Source organism: Theropithecus gelada, chromosome 1 (genome assembly GCF_003255815.1).
Source record: "Theropithecus gelada isolate Dixy chromosome 1, Tgel_1.0, whole genome shotgun sequence".
NCBI lineage: Eukaryota > Metazoa > Chordata > Mammalia > Primates > Cercopithecidae > Theropithecus > Theropithecus gelada.
The window spans coordinates 85,052,249-85,067,557 of NC_037668.1; the positions used below are offsets into that span (position 1 = coordinate 85,052,249).

General features: G+C 39.6%; 1 protein-coding gene across 4 annotated transcripts in view; it reads right to left on the bottom strand.

The window, feature by feature from the left end:
* The window catches only part of DAB1 (DAB1, reelin adaptor protein), a 427,600-nt gene that overhangs the window by 136,286 nt on the left and 276,005 nt on the right, over positions 1-15,309 (bottom strand). For all 4 annotated transcript variants that reach the window (XM_025390490.1, XM_025390506.1, XM_025390498.1 and 1 more), the window contains exons 3-4: positions 11,838-11,977; positions 3,108-3,206 (exon numbers count right to left, since the gene is read on the bottom strand). In XM_025390490.1, coding sequence (XP_025246275.1) covers positions 3,108-3,206; positions 11,838-11,977 — 239 coding nt within the window. The remainder of the gene's footprint in view (positions 1-3,107; positions 3,207-11,837; positions 11,978-15,309) is intronic.

Genomic DNA, 15,309 nt, shown 5'->3' on the forward strand with positions numbered 1-15,309 from the left:
TTGCCTGGATCCTCCTCATAAGAATATGTTTCCATTTGTCTATATCCAATTTAAAATGTGGAGTTCAGAACTGAGCACGGGTCTCCAAACTATGGTCTTTACAGAACAGAGAACCCACCTCCCCAGGGTTTTGAAGCTATATTTTTATGAAGGCAGATAAAGCTTATATTAGGCTTGCAATCCTGTCGAATTCAAGCCCTTTTACTACCAATGCTTGTGCCTTCATCCTAAACTCCCTTCTACCAAGGCGTCCCCAGATAGGCCCACCTTCTATAATATAGAGGAAAATTGCATTGATTTTTTCTTCAGGTTGACTTGAGGTGAAATCCCAGTTCTGCTTCCTACATGCTGGGTTGTATTGTAAATATTTTTAAATTGTCTGTATATGATGTTTTGACATCTTAAGAAATCTTTCTGACTAGGGAGAGACTGTTTCTCAATTCTTAGACATAATAAAGGACCCAGCCAGGAGCATGTCTTTGATATGCAAACTAACCAATCCAGAGTCATCCCTCCTCTGCCTGGTTCATACACCCCAGAAAGCAATATTCCTCTGCCTCCACTATCTTGGGGCAGAGGGGGATCACCCCTACAGCTTAGAGCCAGACAAAACGATTCGAACTAGCCAATCACTTGCTGTGACCTGCCTTGCCTTGGATTGCCAATCCCGATAAAGGAGTGGCCTTAGGTCTCCCCCTTCTGCTCCTTGTCTTTTGCCTCCTGACCACCCTGGTGTCTTTCCCATGTGGCTCTGTGTGGTGTGCTGTGCTCCAGTCTCTAGGACCTGTGAGTATAACAAACTGTTTGTTTGTTTGTTTGTTTCCAGAGGCTCTCCAATGTCTCCTCTTATGGCTGCACCTGACTGACCAAAGAGAATGTTGTACATATACACCATGGAGTACTATGCAGTCATAAAAAGGAATGAGACCACATCTTTTGTGGGAATGTAGATGGAGTTGGAGGCCATTATCCCTAACAAACTAATACAGGAACAGAAAGCCAAATACCACATGTTCTCACTTATAAACAGGAGCAAAATGATGAGAACTCACGGGCACATAGGCGGGAACAATAGACATTGGAGCCTAGTTGAGAGTGGAGGGTTGAAGGACAGAGAGGAAGAGAAAAAATAACTATTGGGTACTAGGCTTAGTACCTAGCTGACAGAATAATCTGTACAACAAACCCTGTGACATGAGTTTACCTATAGAACAAACCTGCACATGTGCCCCTGAACTAATTAAAAAAGAAAAAGAATACAAAACATGGGTGAACTTAGAAAAGATTTATCTTGAGAGATAATAGGCATCGTTGTTAAACAAAAGGACTCAGGGGCCAGACTGCCTAGGTTCTAATCCTGCCTCTGTCACCCCTTACAGCCAGCAAGTTATGTAAACTTCTCCGTCCTTGCTATCTTCAACTATAAAATGAGAATAATAGTACCATCTACCTCCTAGGGTTGTTGTGAGGATTAAATGACCTGGTACTTATAAAGGGCTTGCCACAATGCCTGGCACATAATATATACTTGATAAAGTAGCTATTAGTATCACCTCATAGGAATGTTGCAAGAATGAAACTGAATAATGTATGTAAACTAACACGCGTCTAGTATATAGGAGGTACTCCATAATGAGAGTTACACCTAGCTATTTTTTATTGTGGTAAAATACATAACATACAAAGTACCATTTTAACTATTTTTCAGCGTGCAGTTCAGTGGCATTAAATACATTCACATTTCTGTGCAACCATCACCACATTCATCTCCAAAAGATTCCATCTTCCCAAATTGAAACCTCATGCCTACTAAATAATAACACTTCATTTTTTTCTTTTCCCTGGTCTCTGGCAATCACCATTCTACTTTCTGTCTTTATGACTGTGACTATGTTAAGTAATCCATATAAATGATATCATACCATATTTGTCTTTTGTGTCTGGCTTAATTCACTCAGCATAATGTCTTCAAGGCTCATACACATTGTAGCACATGTGAGAATTTTCTTTCATTTGAGAGCTCCATAGAATTTCACTGTCTGTATATACAATATTTTGTATTCATCCATCTACAGGCATGGGTCGCTTCTACCTTTTGGCTACTGAAAGTAATGCTGTTATGATCAGGGGTGTACAGATATCCATTCTATTACTAGTTATTCAGGAGTAATTTTTCTATAGCTTTTTTTCCTGAAGAAAATCCATTTTTACATTTAAACTATCATCTTACTACCCTTATGTTATCTTCACACTAGCCAGAACAAGGAAGAGAAAATAATAATGCAAAATGACCAAGGTCATGTAACTCAGATGGTTAAGTATTATTTATGAAGTGCTTGATAAATTACCTTTGTGAAGTTCATGGTAGGTGATATACATGGAGGTGTTTTATAAGCTGTAAAACACTGAATAAATATAAGGAAAAAGACATCTATTTGACTCTTGTTCTCTTGGAAAACGGATCATAGAAGGTTTTTCTATTTTCCTCTTACCACCAATGAACAGGACTGACAGTGTCAGGAGAGCTCTGGGGATGAATCTGGGAGTTAATTGCAGCTGTAAGGTTGATGAAAACACAAACCACTTCTTTGGTGGGTTCAACAAATATATCAGCCCTTAAATTTCCTGGTCGTGCAGTAATAGAGTTCTTTTTTTAAGATTGAGAACTCCATTTATTCTTTTTGATTACAGCAATTGCAAGGTGCTCCAGGTTAAACTCAAGAGAGTCTGGATGCTTTGACCGAGTCAAAAGATGTACACGTATCTCCCTCTAGGACGCATGTCATTAAAGTTGCCAACACACAAAGAAATTTAACTTAAACTGTCACATTACACATTGATCTTCAAAGCTCATCAATCTCCCATCAGATTACCAGGATAGTGGGACACTTTTATCACTATTACACTATAAGAAACACAGTGCAGTCACACTGTGGCCAAGTCAGCATACAGACCTGCTTTGATGGATGATCAGAGTTGATCAAGTTTGTCAGTTGCTTTATGTGTTTGTATGCTTGTTTTAGATTTCTTCCCAGAGAGTAGAGGCTTTTAAGGGCACATGTGTCAATGGATTCAATTTCACAAAGCCATGTGATTGCTTTACTTACCCCTGTCTTCTCATCAAAGATTTTGATTCCTCCAAAGGAGATGGTTAAAAAGATTTTCTGTTTGTGTTCTCCTTTGGAACGAGCGCCAGCAACAACGCCCTGTTGACAGGAAGAACATGGTTTTTACTTTAGTGTTTTCATTTGAAAATTCTCTCTGGTCCCAAAGGCACGTCAGATACCATCAACCAATGCCACCAATCATACACACTGCTTTTCTTTCGCACTTCCACATTTCTCTACTCAATGCGCTCACATCTTCTTGGTGTTTTAGGGTCATGCTCATCCTAGTGCTTCTAACACATTGTATAGAAAAATGTTTGAATGTTCACTCACTTAACTAATCGAACTTTATAGAATGGTGTCTAGATGCTCAGCTCAGAATTGGGGGTCCCAAGACAGACACAATATGGTTTTCATATTAATGTCTTTTGTGGGTTTTATATTAGATATGGTTTTAACCTTTTAAATAAAGGTGAGCCACTAAGTATATTCCTACATATAATTTTATTTTTTATAATTCTGGAAAAAGTTTTCATATGAATCAATTTTAGATAATAGAAAGAAAATAAAAACAAATGCTAGACTGTCCATTTTGCTGGAAAAATGTGATCACTATAGTTAAATGCCTATTGATTGCAATTTTTATCCAAAGACATTTTGTGTTTACCATTACCCTTGTTCCTCTCATTCTCACATTCCATTCATCAAAAAAAAAAAAAAAAAAACCTGTTTCCTTACTGTCTCAAACGTTTTATAAGCCAAAGATATGTCTATGAATCAGTGAGAAGGTAAGCTTCACAAAATGTTGGGGTGTTACTTTGTTCACCGCTTTATCTCTCGTGCTTAGGACAGTCCCCGGAGGGCAGGAGGTGCTTAGCAAATAATTGCTAAGTGAATATGTGCTATCCAGAGTCGCCTACAGTTGATATGATTCAAGTTAAAAATAAAGACACTTGCTTTTCAAATTAGATTCTGTGTTGGCCAGTTGCAGGAAAGCATGGGCTCCATACTAGGGTACAACTCAGGGGATAAAGACCTTTCAAGGGATCTACACTCTCAGGGGCTGTTGCTGACCATGCATTAGGGGCCTTGAGGCTTCCAGCTTACTGCCAGCCTCTAAAGATGGCAAGATTAAGCCCAACTCTCAGCAGTTATGGTTCTGGGTTTTTAGAAGAAGAAAGGTCTAAAATAATATTGATTTCATATTTCCAGGAGATAAAACTACTATGTGCTATTCTCAGCATCAGTTTTGGGGAATGGTTGGTGTTAGAGAGCAGTAGATATGACCAGAGGTATGAGGAAGGCACATTCTTTTGAGGATGTTTGATTATCTTCACCTTGGGTATTGGAAACATTCTGTGGAATAAGAATATCTAAGTCATACTCCTGGTTCTGTATAATCTTGGACAAATTAACCTCTTAGCTTTACTTTCTTAAGTGTAAATACATCATTTTTTTGCATGGTTGAGAGAATTAAATAAACATTTACGTAAAGTACCTAGCATAATGCCTGGTATACTGAAGAAATGTAATAAAAATGAATTTCTTCTAGAAAATACATGAATGTCCATTACAGTTTGTGTTCCAGTTCCTGTTTATAGACACCTACTAGGAGGAAATTCCCTCTTTCATACATCACCCATTCATTCTCAAGCACGTCTTGCAGACTCACAGACATGCAGAATGTATAGCAGCACAGAAAACCTTAAAACTAATAGATCCAAGTTTCTCAAAAGACAGATGAGAAAAATGATGAATTGAAAGGTAGTAGACCATCCTGAGACGGCACAGGGAATTGGTCAAAGAGCTGAGACTACAACTCAGCTCTCCTAACACTTGGTGCTGGGACCAGTGATTATCCTTTACATGTGTCTTATTTCTAGGGAGTTTAAGTCTCTCTCCCTACAACCCCCTTCCAATCTTCCTCTTTCAGCTCTTCAGAGCTGCTCCATATTGACATAAGACTGCTCCTCCAGCGACTGCTCTCTAAAAAGGTTAGAGTAACCCTTAACTCACATACAAAGCAGAGTTCTCTGTCTCTTCAATCCCTCCCCACATTCAGTGGTTTCTAGATTGCTCAGTGTGCTCCTTGTTTTCCCATGAATTTACTGTGGGATGCTTTTAAGGAACATGCAGAAATGGCCAAAGTACGTCTTTGGAATCCCAGGGGTAACTCCTAATTTCTGTTTAATGCCACCTTCTCTGACCCTCTTAGCCAACAGAGCATACCCTTTATGCCAGATTGCATCTCCTTTGTTTTCCCTGCTTCACTTTCCTCCTGGAAGTTACCACCATCTGACATTTCACAAATTCATTCGTTGATTGTCTGCCTTTGCCTAATAGAACAAAAGCTCAACTGTGCATGGAACTTTTTTTATTTGGTTTGTGCCTAGGGCTGAGAATGCAGCCTAGTGTAAAGCAGGAACTCAAAGAGAAGGAAAGTGACTTTCCCTCACTTGCCTTTTAAATCTGTGTTCTCGGATGGATTTGGACTAAAATAATACATATTACTATCCCTTCACACCCCAACCTTCAATCTCAGATATTCAGGATACATACAAATCAGAAAAACAATTAGCCCCTTGCTGGGGGCTGAATGTGTTCCCTCAAATGCATGTGTTGAATCTTAATTGCCAGTGTGATAGCACTGGGAGATGATTAAGTGATAAGGGTAGAACACTCATAGAGGGGATTAGGGTTCTTATAAAAAGGCTTCAGAGAATGGGTTCATTCCCCTTTCTGCCCTTCTGTTTTGAGGATACAGCATGCATCCCCTTTGGAGGATGCAGTAACAGGCACCATCTTGGGAACAGAGAGATCAGGGTCCTCACTGGACGCCCAACCTGCTGGCCCCTTTATCATAGACTTCCCAGCATCAGAACTGTGAGAAAATAAATTTGTTTTTTATAAATTACCCAGTCTCAGGCATTTTGTTAGAGCAGCACAAATAGACTAAGATGTACCTCCTAAAGGAAAGTACTGGAAGGACTGTCAAAGGGGAGGAGACTGTCTCCTTCTGGCTTTATTCCTTCTTCCTTTAGGTGAGAAGAGCACAGGACAGGTTGGGGAAAGGGCTACACCTTTGGTCAGGAAGAGAAGTTTCAACGTCTCTATCTCCAAAACAGTCCTAACAGCTCCTAGCTCACAGATTTCCTGGAATATCAAAAAGCAATAATTCCTGGCACATAGTAGTACTGATTAGATACTAAGGCCCCCTTTGCTTGTTGGTATCAAGTAGCTACCAAAGAATTCCGCTGGTAGAACACGGCTGTAGGTAAAGAAGGATGGAAAAAGCCAACATACATGTTCCAGGAGCATTTCCACTTGGGGCTGCTGATGGTGACTTTACATGACAAATGAAAAAGAGAAGGACAATCCATAAGGTGCTATCTTTGGGGAAAGAAAAGTCCCATCTTAGCAAGCATGTTTTTCTTGTGAGACAGGACTCTGGGTCAAGCTCTGAAAAACTGCACTCAGTCTAGAGTGGGCCTGCTGCAAGACAGTACCTTCAGGACACTGACGGGCTCATCTCCCCACAAGACTATTCATGGCCACTGCGCAGAACTAACAGAAGCTCAGGAGACAGCTCTGGTTAGGGAGTCAAAAGATGTGGATGTAGGTCCTGTTATGGACTCTGTGCCTGATATTAGCCACTTGACCTAGTAAGTCACCACTGGAAATCTGGAAACCAGAGAGTCAAACATTTTCTTGGATGCCTATGCTAGAGGTTCTTTTACCTATCATATAATTTAGTCAATATCACAATCCTGGGAAGTAAGAATTACCTCCCTCATTTTACAGATGAGGAAACATAAGGCCAGGGGATCAAATGACCTCCTAGAACCTAAAGAGACTAATAAGTCATAGAACTGAAAGTCAAACAGCGATCTTTCTGATTCTCAAGGTAGGAATCCTTCTACTACAATCTTCTCTTCTCTAAGAGCCCCTTTTTGAGAAACAGGTTTTTAAAAAATGACCATGTAATGATGCATGCTACAGATATGTCCAAAAGTTTATGAAAATAGCTAGGTAGAACCAACAGCTTCCAAACTTAATGGTGAAGAGGAACCCAAAAATGAGAATAATATTCACATTTCTCACCTCATAAGAGTGTGGGGACACTTAAGCAAACTATGCATCTACTGCACTTGGCACAGTGTGCAGGGAGGGCTCAGTAAATAACAGTTATTCTTTCGAGAGCTAATATGATATGATTAAGCAATACCACGTGCTAGGCACTGTGTGAAATGATTGACACAGGCATCCTCAAGGGAGTCATAAGTAGGCAGCATCTCAATGGAGGAAGTTACATATAGAGAAAAGGTCAGGCATGACAAGCAAGAGTCACAGGCTGCCCTGTCCAGCCCAGGCGTTGCTGTGAGAATCAGATGTATGATGTACATGACAGGGCTCTGAGAACATTCACACAGCACGGTACATGCACCCAACGTTATGACTGTGCTCTCCAGGGAACATGTAAAGCATATGTGTAAATGCAGCAGGCTTCAGGCATGAATTCTGAAAACCTTAGAATGCTATTCCAGAAAGCCCCATGTAATAAGCCTAGTCTCCATTCTCCACTCTCAGTTCTAGGTAGTTACCAGGTATATGAACCAAAGGGAAAAAGTTCATTCTAAGTTTCATTTTTTTCCCAGTTAAAAAGGGGAGTACAAGTATCTTTCTCTGTCCCGTTTTTGCCCAGAGACTGATTCCTACAGACTAGAACTGCATCCTCTGATCTCCTGAGCTTCCTTCTCCATGGCTCCAGTTGTGTTCCACCAATGCAAGGCACAGGCAGGAGATCAGCGGGTGGAAGGAGAGAGAGGTCAGGGCATTGCTCCCCATTCCCTTATCATCCTTCATTTGCATCTCTGGTAGTAGCTATATTTTGTGTGGTGAGAAAGGCAGACTTTCTTATCAATTCTGCTCTTCCTGTGCTCCAGTAAATATATATCTTCCTAGGAGTGGCAATAGCTTCCCACTGTTGCTAGATTCTGAGTACCTCACCACCCCTCATTTGCTACCTTAAATCTACCCACCCATTGGAAGTTGCTCCTTCATTAAAGTACCATCATCTGATCTTTCCGGGGTAGATTTTGGTTCTTTCAGGACTCTGACTGACATACCTAACGTTCTGCACCTAGCTCTCTAGGCATTGTCTTTGGAGACCTCATCCTTTTCCTTAACTTTAATTGCCACCATTTTGTTTCTGAAAGCTGACTAGTTTAGAAGTCAATGATGTGTGATGTGACTACTGGGTAGTAGCTTACTGGTAGGAGCTTAAGACCTAGTTTGGGAACCACAATAAATTAAATGCAAATACAAAACAATACAATTAAGGGCAAAACTGTGTCTTGTCAAACACAGGCTGTCTTGGTATCTGGGTTAGAATTCATTTTATCATAGATTAAATGAAGGCTGTGAGGCAAATACTTTAACTTCTCTGACCCTCAGATTTCTTCTTTACAAAACAGGGAAGCTAATATATATCTCATATGATCAAAAGATATAATATATGTGAAAACGCTTTGTGGATTGTAAATTAAAATATTATGATGTCAACAAATGATAATGATGATGATGATCATGATGCTCTGTTGGTAGACACGCAATGGGTCACTCATATTCATTATATGAATCCCCTCTCAATCCCCTACAATCCAAGAGAAAACTCTCTAATGCAAGAACATGCACCAGCTTCAGAGAGTCTAGCAAAGGCAACAGAATTTTTATTTCTCATATGGCCTAACGTGAGTAAGTGGGCCTTTTTGCAAGGGTAAGAGGCATTTTGTACATCTCTCTGACTTTCCTGGGCAGATGGCCAAATAGAGAATTGATCATTTATGTTTCTGTGTTTCCTAAAGAAAAACCACTGGGAGCTGAAATGTCAACATTCTTCTCAGCAACCTGCAAATAATGAAACACAACTGTCTGGAAATCAAGGACCCCTCAAAAAGTTCAGCACAGCTGACAGGAGTATGTTATAGTAGGACAAACTCTCAGGGCTTTGGGGACCTCATGGTTATGAGAGGTGACAGATGGAGCACTTCACTGCAGGACACACACACACACACACACACACACACACACACACACACACACACACGGTTGGTAGCCATTGCTAGGCCTAGTCCAGCTAGCTTAGGCTAATGTTAATACTGAGTGAGAATGTTCAGGGAGCAGAGGCCAACTCCTGACTCACACCCACTTAGGCCTCAGGTTTCCAAGAAGGCAGCTGGCCAATGAAGTGCTCTGTGACTGAACCTGGTGAATGGTCATCTCCCAGATGCTGGGAGCATGAGCTCCTTTCTCCTCCTCAGCAGACTTGTGGCTCTGGATGAGAACCAGATCTCTGCATTTTCTTCATGCCTTTTAATTAAGATTTGTTAGAGCAAATCTCCATTTGCCAGACTTCATATTCACTGAGGAGGGACTTCAGCAATAATCAAGATCTTGGCCCTTATCCTCATCTTTGACTAGGGTCCCCTTGGGATGGAAGGTGTGGCTCTATCTGATTGGAGAGTTTGAAGCAGCGGCTGAACATACAAAAATCAATCTCTTCTGGGGCTCTCTTTGTAATTTGCCTGCGGATAGACAGATTGCATTCTCGTCTGATCTTATGCACGAGTCACGGGTCCTACTCTGGGCAAGGGCAGAGGGTGGGAAAACAGGGGGATCTGCAGTTGTCCAACACCCCTGCAAACCAAGTGCAATAGCTCATCTCATTCAAGGATGCTCACTGTGACTGTGTATCTAAGTCACATCCTCCAGGCCAGGATTTATCAGGCAGAAAGATGGAGTTTGGAATTCTTCCTGTCCAACTCTTGTCTATTAATCACTCAGCTCTGAACCTGGGAGAAGAAAACTCATCACTGGACTACCGTAAAATTGTATAAAATTGCTTAATTATTGAAAAAAAAAGATGCATTAACTTATTCCAAGGTGATTGCAAAATCATGGTCTTGATGTCTTTTATGCCTTTTTCTAGTATACTTTATAGTAAATACATAACTATTAAAATAAAGTTTGTTTATATAACAGCTTAACAAATAAAAAGAAGATATATAAATGAATATCCAGTGTAGAAAATTAAGAGTTTAAAAACTCATGATTCTTAGAGCCATACTATAGGGAAACTTAGCATCTGATATGTATGCTAACCTACTAAAAAATTTGTATAGCATAAACAAAAATAATAACTGTGATTTACTCAGCATCTATGAAAGTAAAGGTGATGCAGATTTTATCACATTTTACATTTATGCATTTTACAGGTTTTAATACTTTTACACACCTAACAAGCTTTTTTTTCTTTTCTTCCTTTTACATTTGAAAATATTTCATTGACAAAGTTATATCTTCATGGGCTATTTGAAGATATATATATGTATATATGCTCATATATATTATTAGATGAAGGAGAAAAAGTCCTAGGACAGGAAACTGTATAAATTATAATTCCAATTTTATTACATATATGTGTATAATTCATATACTATATATGAAAAACCACAAAAAGAACTTGCAAATTATACACAAAAATGTTGACACTGATTGGCTTTGTGGGATTGTGGATTATTTCAGTTTTCTTCCTTATATTTTTCTGTATTTTCAAAATATTTCATAATGCACATAAGTGAACTCTGTAATCAGAAAAATAAATTATATATGTTTGAAATACATATGATATTTGTAGACTTCTTGCTAAATCATTTATTTTTTCAATGTTTTATAACTTTTTTAAAAGAAACAATATATGGACATCAGAATCCGAGAAAAGTGTTATTTTTGTATACTCTTAAGGCTGTTTAATAAAATTTAATAATTTATTTTGTATATTTAAAAAATTTCTAATCTCTGGCTGGGCGCAGTGGCTCACGTCTGTAATCCCAGCACTTTGGGAGGCCAAGGTGGATGGATCACGAGGTCAGGAGTTTGAGACCAGCCTGACCAACATGGTGAAATCCCATCTCTACTAAAAACACAAAAATTAGCCAGGCCTAGTAGTGTACGCCTGTAATCCCAGCTACTCAGGAGGTTGAGGCAGGAGAATCGCTTGAACCCGGGGGGTGGAGGTTGCAGTGAGCTGAGATTGCACCACTGCACTCCAGCCTAGGTGACAGAGCGAGACTCTGTCTCAAAAAAAAAAGAAAAAAAAAAATTCTAATTTCTTTCTTCGATTCCTCAGAGAAAAGGCTTCTTTATAACATTTAAAATCAGAAATCTCTTCATGATATCTCCAAATCCCAAAATATAATTACATTTTACTTTAAGGATATTATTTTAAAGTGTTTGGGGTACATTAGTAGAGATGATAAGAATGAATAAAATCAACTTTTATCTTAACATCTCTTACCATATGGTAAAAATACATATTATTTATTCAAAAATAAAAAAGGTGGCAAAATTCATAAAATGTGGGGGATAAAAAATGTGATAATTTTGTAATTTTATTTTTTCAGGAGTTGCAAAATGAAAATAAAATGGAATAAAATGTGATACACTCAAAAATTGTAAAACTGGGCCTACCAAAATATTTCCACATAGTAGGTGCTCAATAAACATTTGCTGAATGATTGAAATCTCTTCCCAGTGAAAAAATATGGTGATTCAACAGTGAGCCAAGTAATTTACCAATAAATGAATAAAGTTATTTACGATTATGATGGTAATTCTTTTCCTCATTCACATTAAACACAAAGTATTTAAAAGAAAACGTTTGCATAGCACCTTCAGTTTCATCATGGAATCCTGACATAACTTGTCTCCCCGAGCTGCGGAAACTTCATCAATCCCGATCAATTTGGCTTTGTACCGGACCCCTTCACCTTTAAACCTCTTTATCAAAGTGGCTTCACTGCGATCCTGACCTAAAAAGAGAAAAAGCAGATTCAAATATGTAGTTGTGCAGACCCCAGTGGCTTTGAGTATCCCCAATTCCAAGCTCCGCTGTCTGGTTTCATATACATTCCCAGAAAGTCAAATCACTGGACTCAGGAGAAAAGAATAGTAGTATCCCTAGATGCACATTCTGACTCCATCCATTTAAGTCCTGAGACAAATTACTTCTCCTTTCTGAGACTCAGTTTTCTCAGGTAGGGAAAAATAAGTTAAAAATAACCACCCCAACAGGGTATTATGATAAATCAGATAACATGTGTGAAGCATGTAATTCAGGGTTTGATAAACAAGAGATATTCAACAAATGATAATATTCACCCACTAAGAGTTCATGTCTGAAATTGTTGTTAGAATAATATTAGCACCGAGTCTCTGGCATTGCCAACATTCAATAATAGCTTGGCCAGGGTCCAAGACCCTCTTCCCACCCAATTCCACAAGCTGTTTTACAGTGAAACTCCAGAGTAATGACCTGAGGACAATTATCAAAAAATGGTTTTATGCCATCTCTTCTGGTAAGTCATGTGTGCAGGGAAATAGGCTTCCATGCTACGTGCTATTGTGTGTCTGCCCCTTCCAACAGGCTCTCTCAATAATTATTAAGATAATATTTTGCTAAGACACATCAACCAGGAGCTCAAGCATATCTACATGAAGTGAGGACAATAAAGTTAACTCTGAACTGAGGAAGCGCTCCATGCCAGATGTTCTATAAACTTTATCCCCACTCTTCACAAGCAAACCAGTTCCATTTTCCAGATGATGAAGCTGAAGATCAGAGAGTTTAGGTAGTTTGCCCAAGTAAATATAGTCTCAAATAAGATGAATACATAGGAACTCAAACCCATCACTAACCTCATCATACTTTGACTAGTCAGAGGTCTGGACACTGTACAGTTGGTTCTTAAAACCCGGAGTGTCCTATCTGTCTGCTATTCATCTCCTATAATATCATTAACTTCAATTCTTGATTTCTCCTTCATCATGCCTACCTCATTCTGTCAGAAACACAGAGCTGAGGACATTAGAGATAATTCAGCCTATTTCCCTCTATCTATAGATGTGCAAACTAAGGCCTTTCTATCTTGTGGGGTTGAGAATTATCAGAAGATATGCTTAAAATGGAAAAGCACAACATCAATCACTAACCATCATATAGTACATTTCTAATGACAAAATACAACTTTCATTTCATTCATTTATACATTCATCCCTTACCGAGCATCTCCTCTGTATCAGTGCTCTATTCACTGGCAACAGATGAATGAGACAACGTCTGTGCCCTTAGAAGCTTAAGTTTTTGTTGGCTGCAAATACAAATGTATCTGCATTACGCTAGGTGTGTAAGAAGGTTCAAGCTTTAGAATCAGACATCCTCGTTTCCAATCATGGGTCCCTCTCAAAAGTCAACTAAACTGTCTGAGCCTCCCTTTTTAAAAGTGTTGGATGGGCTGGGCTCGGTGGCTCACGCCTGTAATCCCAGCACTTTGGGAGGCCGAGGTGGGCGGATCATGAGGTCAGGAGATAAAGACCATCCTGGCTAACACGGTGAAACCCCGTCTCTACTAAAAATACAAAAATTAGCCGGGCGTGGTGGTGGGCGCCTGTAGTCCCAGCTACTCTGGAGGCTGAGGCAGGAGAATGGTGTGAACCCAGGAGGCAGAGCTTGCAGTGAGCCAAGATCGCACCACTGCACTCCAGCCTGGGCGACAGAGCCAGACTCCATTTCAAAAAACAAACAAAAAAAAGTGTTGGATGACAATAAAGTATCTACCTTACAGCATTAGCATGAACAGTAACTTCAATGAGATAGTATGTGTGAAGCATGTATTTACATGGTAAGTTTTCTACAAATGGTAGCTGTCACCACTATTTTTTTTTTTTTTTTTTTGGAAACTGTCTCACTTCATCACCCAGGCTGGAGTACAGTGGTGCGATCACAGCTCACAGCAGCCACCACCTCCCAGGCTCGGGCAACTCTCCTACTTCAGCCTCCCAAGTAGCTGGGACAACAGACACGCACTGTCATACTTGGCTATTTTTTTGTAGAGACGGGGTTTTGCCATGTTGCCCAGTCTCGGACTTCTAGACTCAAGCAATCCACCATCTTGGCCTCCCAAAGTGCTGTGATTATAAGCGTGAGTATCACCACTATTACAAGCCCAGTAAAAGAAGCAAGAAGAAAACACAATCCTGGGAGGGTGGGAGGCAGAGAGAAGGAATGTCTGTCCAGCCAGGCCTGGACCTATGGTCCTGACTCCCAGATTTTTTTCTTTTTTCCCCACGACAGCCCTGCTGACTCCTTGTATATTAAAGCCTTTGAGTAATATTCCATAAAGCAAATATAACACATGGATGATTAGTCAGCAACTATAATCAGTATAATAATTAGGCCTCAGCATTCTGTAAGAGCAGATGTCAGAGACTAGAGCTAAGAACAATGGGACATTTGCCATAATACACCTTATATCATAGCTAAACATCTCTCTTCTTCAACATATGATACTATTTCAGTGCATAATAACATCTCTTTCACCACGGAGACTTCCCCAAACTTTAATTGTAATAACAATGCCAAGTAGCATTCATCACAAAGTATATTATATGCATCAACCTGTTAAGTCCAGAAAGTAATTGTAGAGGTAGGTACAATTATTCAGGTTTCACAGATGAGGCTCTACATTGAAAGTGTTAGAGGCCATGTAACTTGTCCAAGCTTACTGAGTAGAACCTGAACCTAGATTTGTCTCGTGTGAAAGCCCATGTGTGTGGTTTGCTTGTGTTCTGTGTTTTCAAGTCTGTTTGCCTAACCACCATGATCAATTGCTTCTTTTCTACTCAACTTTCTTATAAAGCCCCATCTTTATCTTGTACCCAAACTCACCTGGCCCAAATCTGATGGTAGTCAATACATTGGCAGCATTAAAACTCCATGGAAGGATGGAGAGACAGCTTGAAAATGGAACAGATTCCAGTCATCAGTCATCTCTAAGAAAATGTCTATGAGTCAGATACAAAGACAGCCTTAAGAAACATTTGTCAGGGCACAGAACTCTGCCGAGAAAGAAGATTCATAAGAGATGGCAGAACCATAGCAGGTGAACAAGGGCAGAGATTAATAAGAAAATATTAGGCCATTTAGAGGAAAGTAGGGAGCCCAATTTAGATTAGGACCTAGGGCCAAGCTAATTTGTATGAAGGGCACTTATGCAGTAGATAATCCAGTTTCTCATTAAATGCTTCACCATTAAAAGGGTAATTTTTCATGAGCACATCTTGAGCAAGGTCTCAGTTATATTAG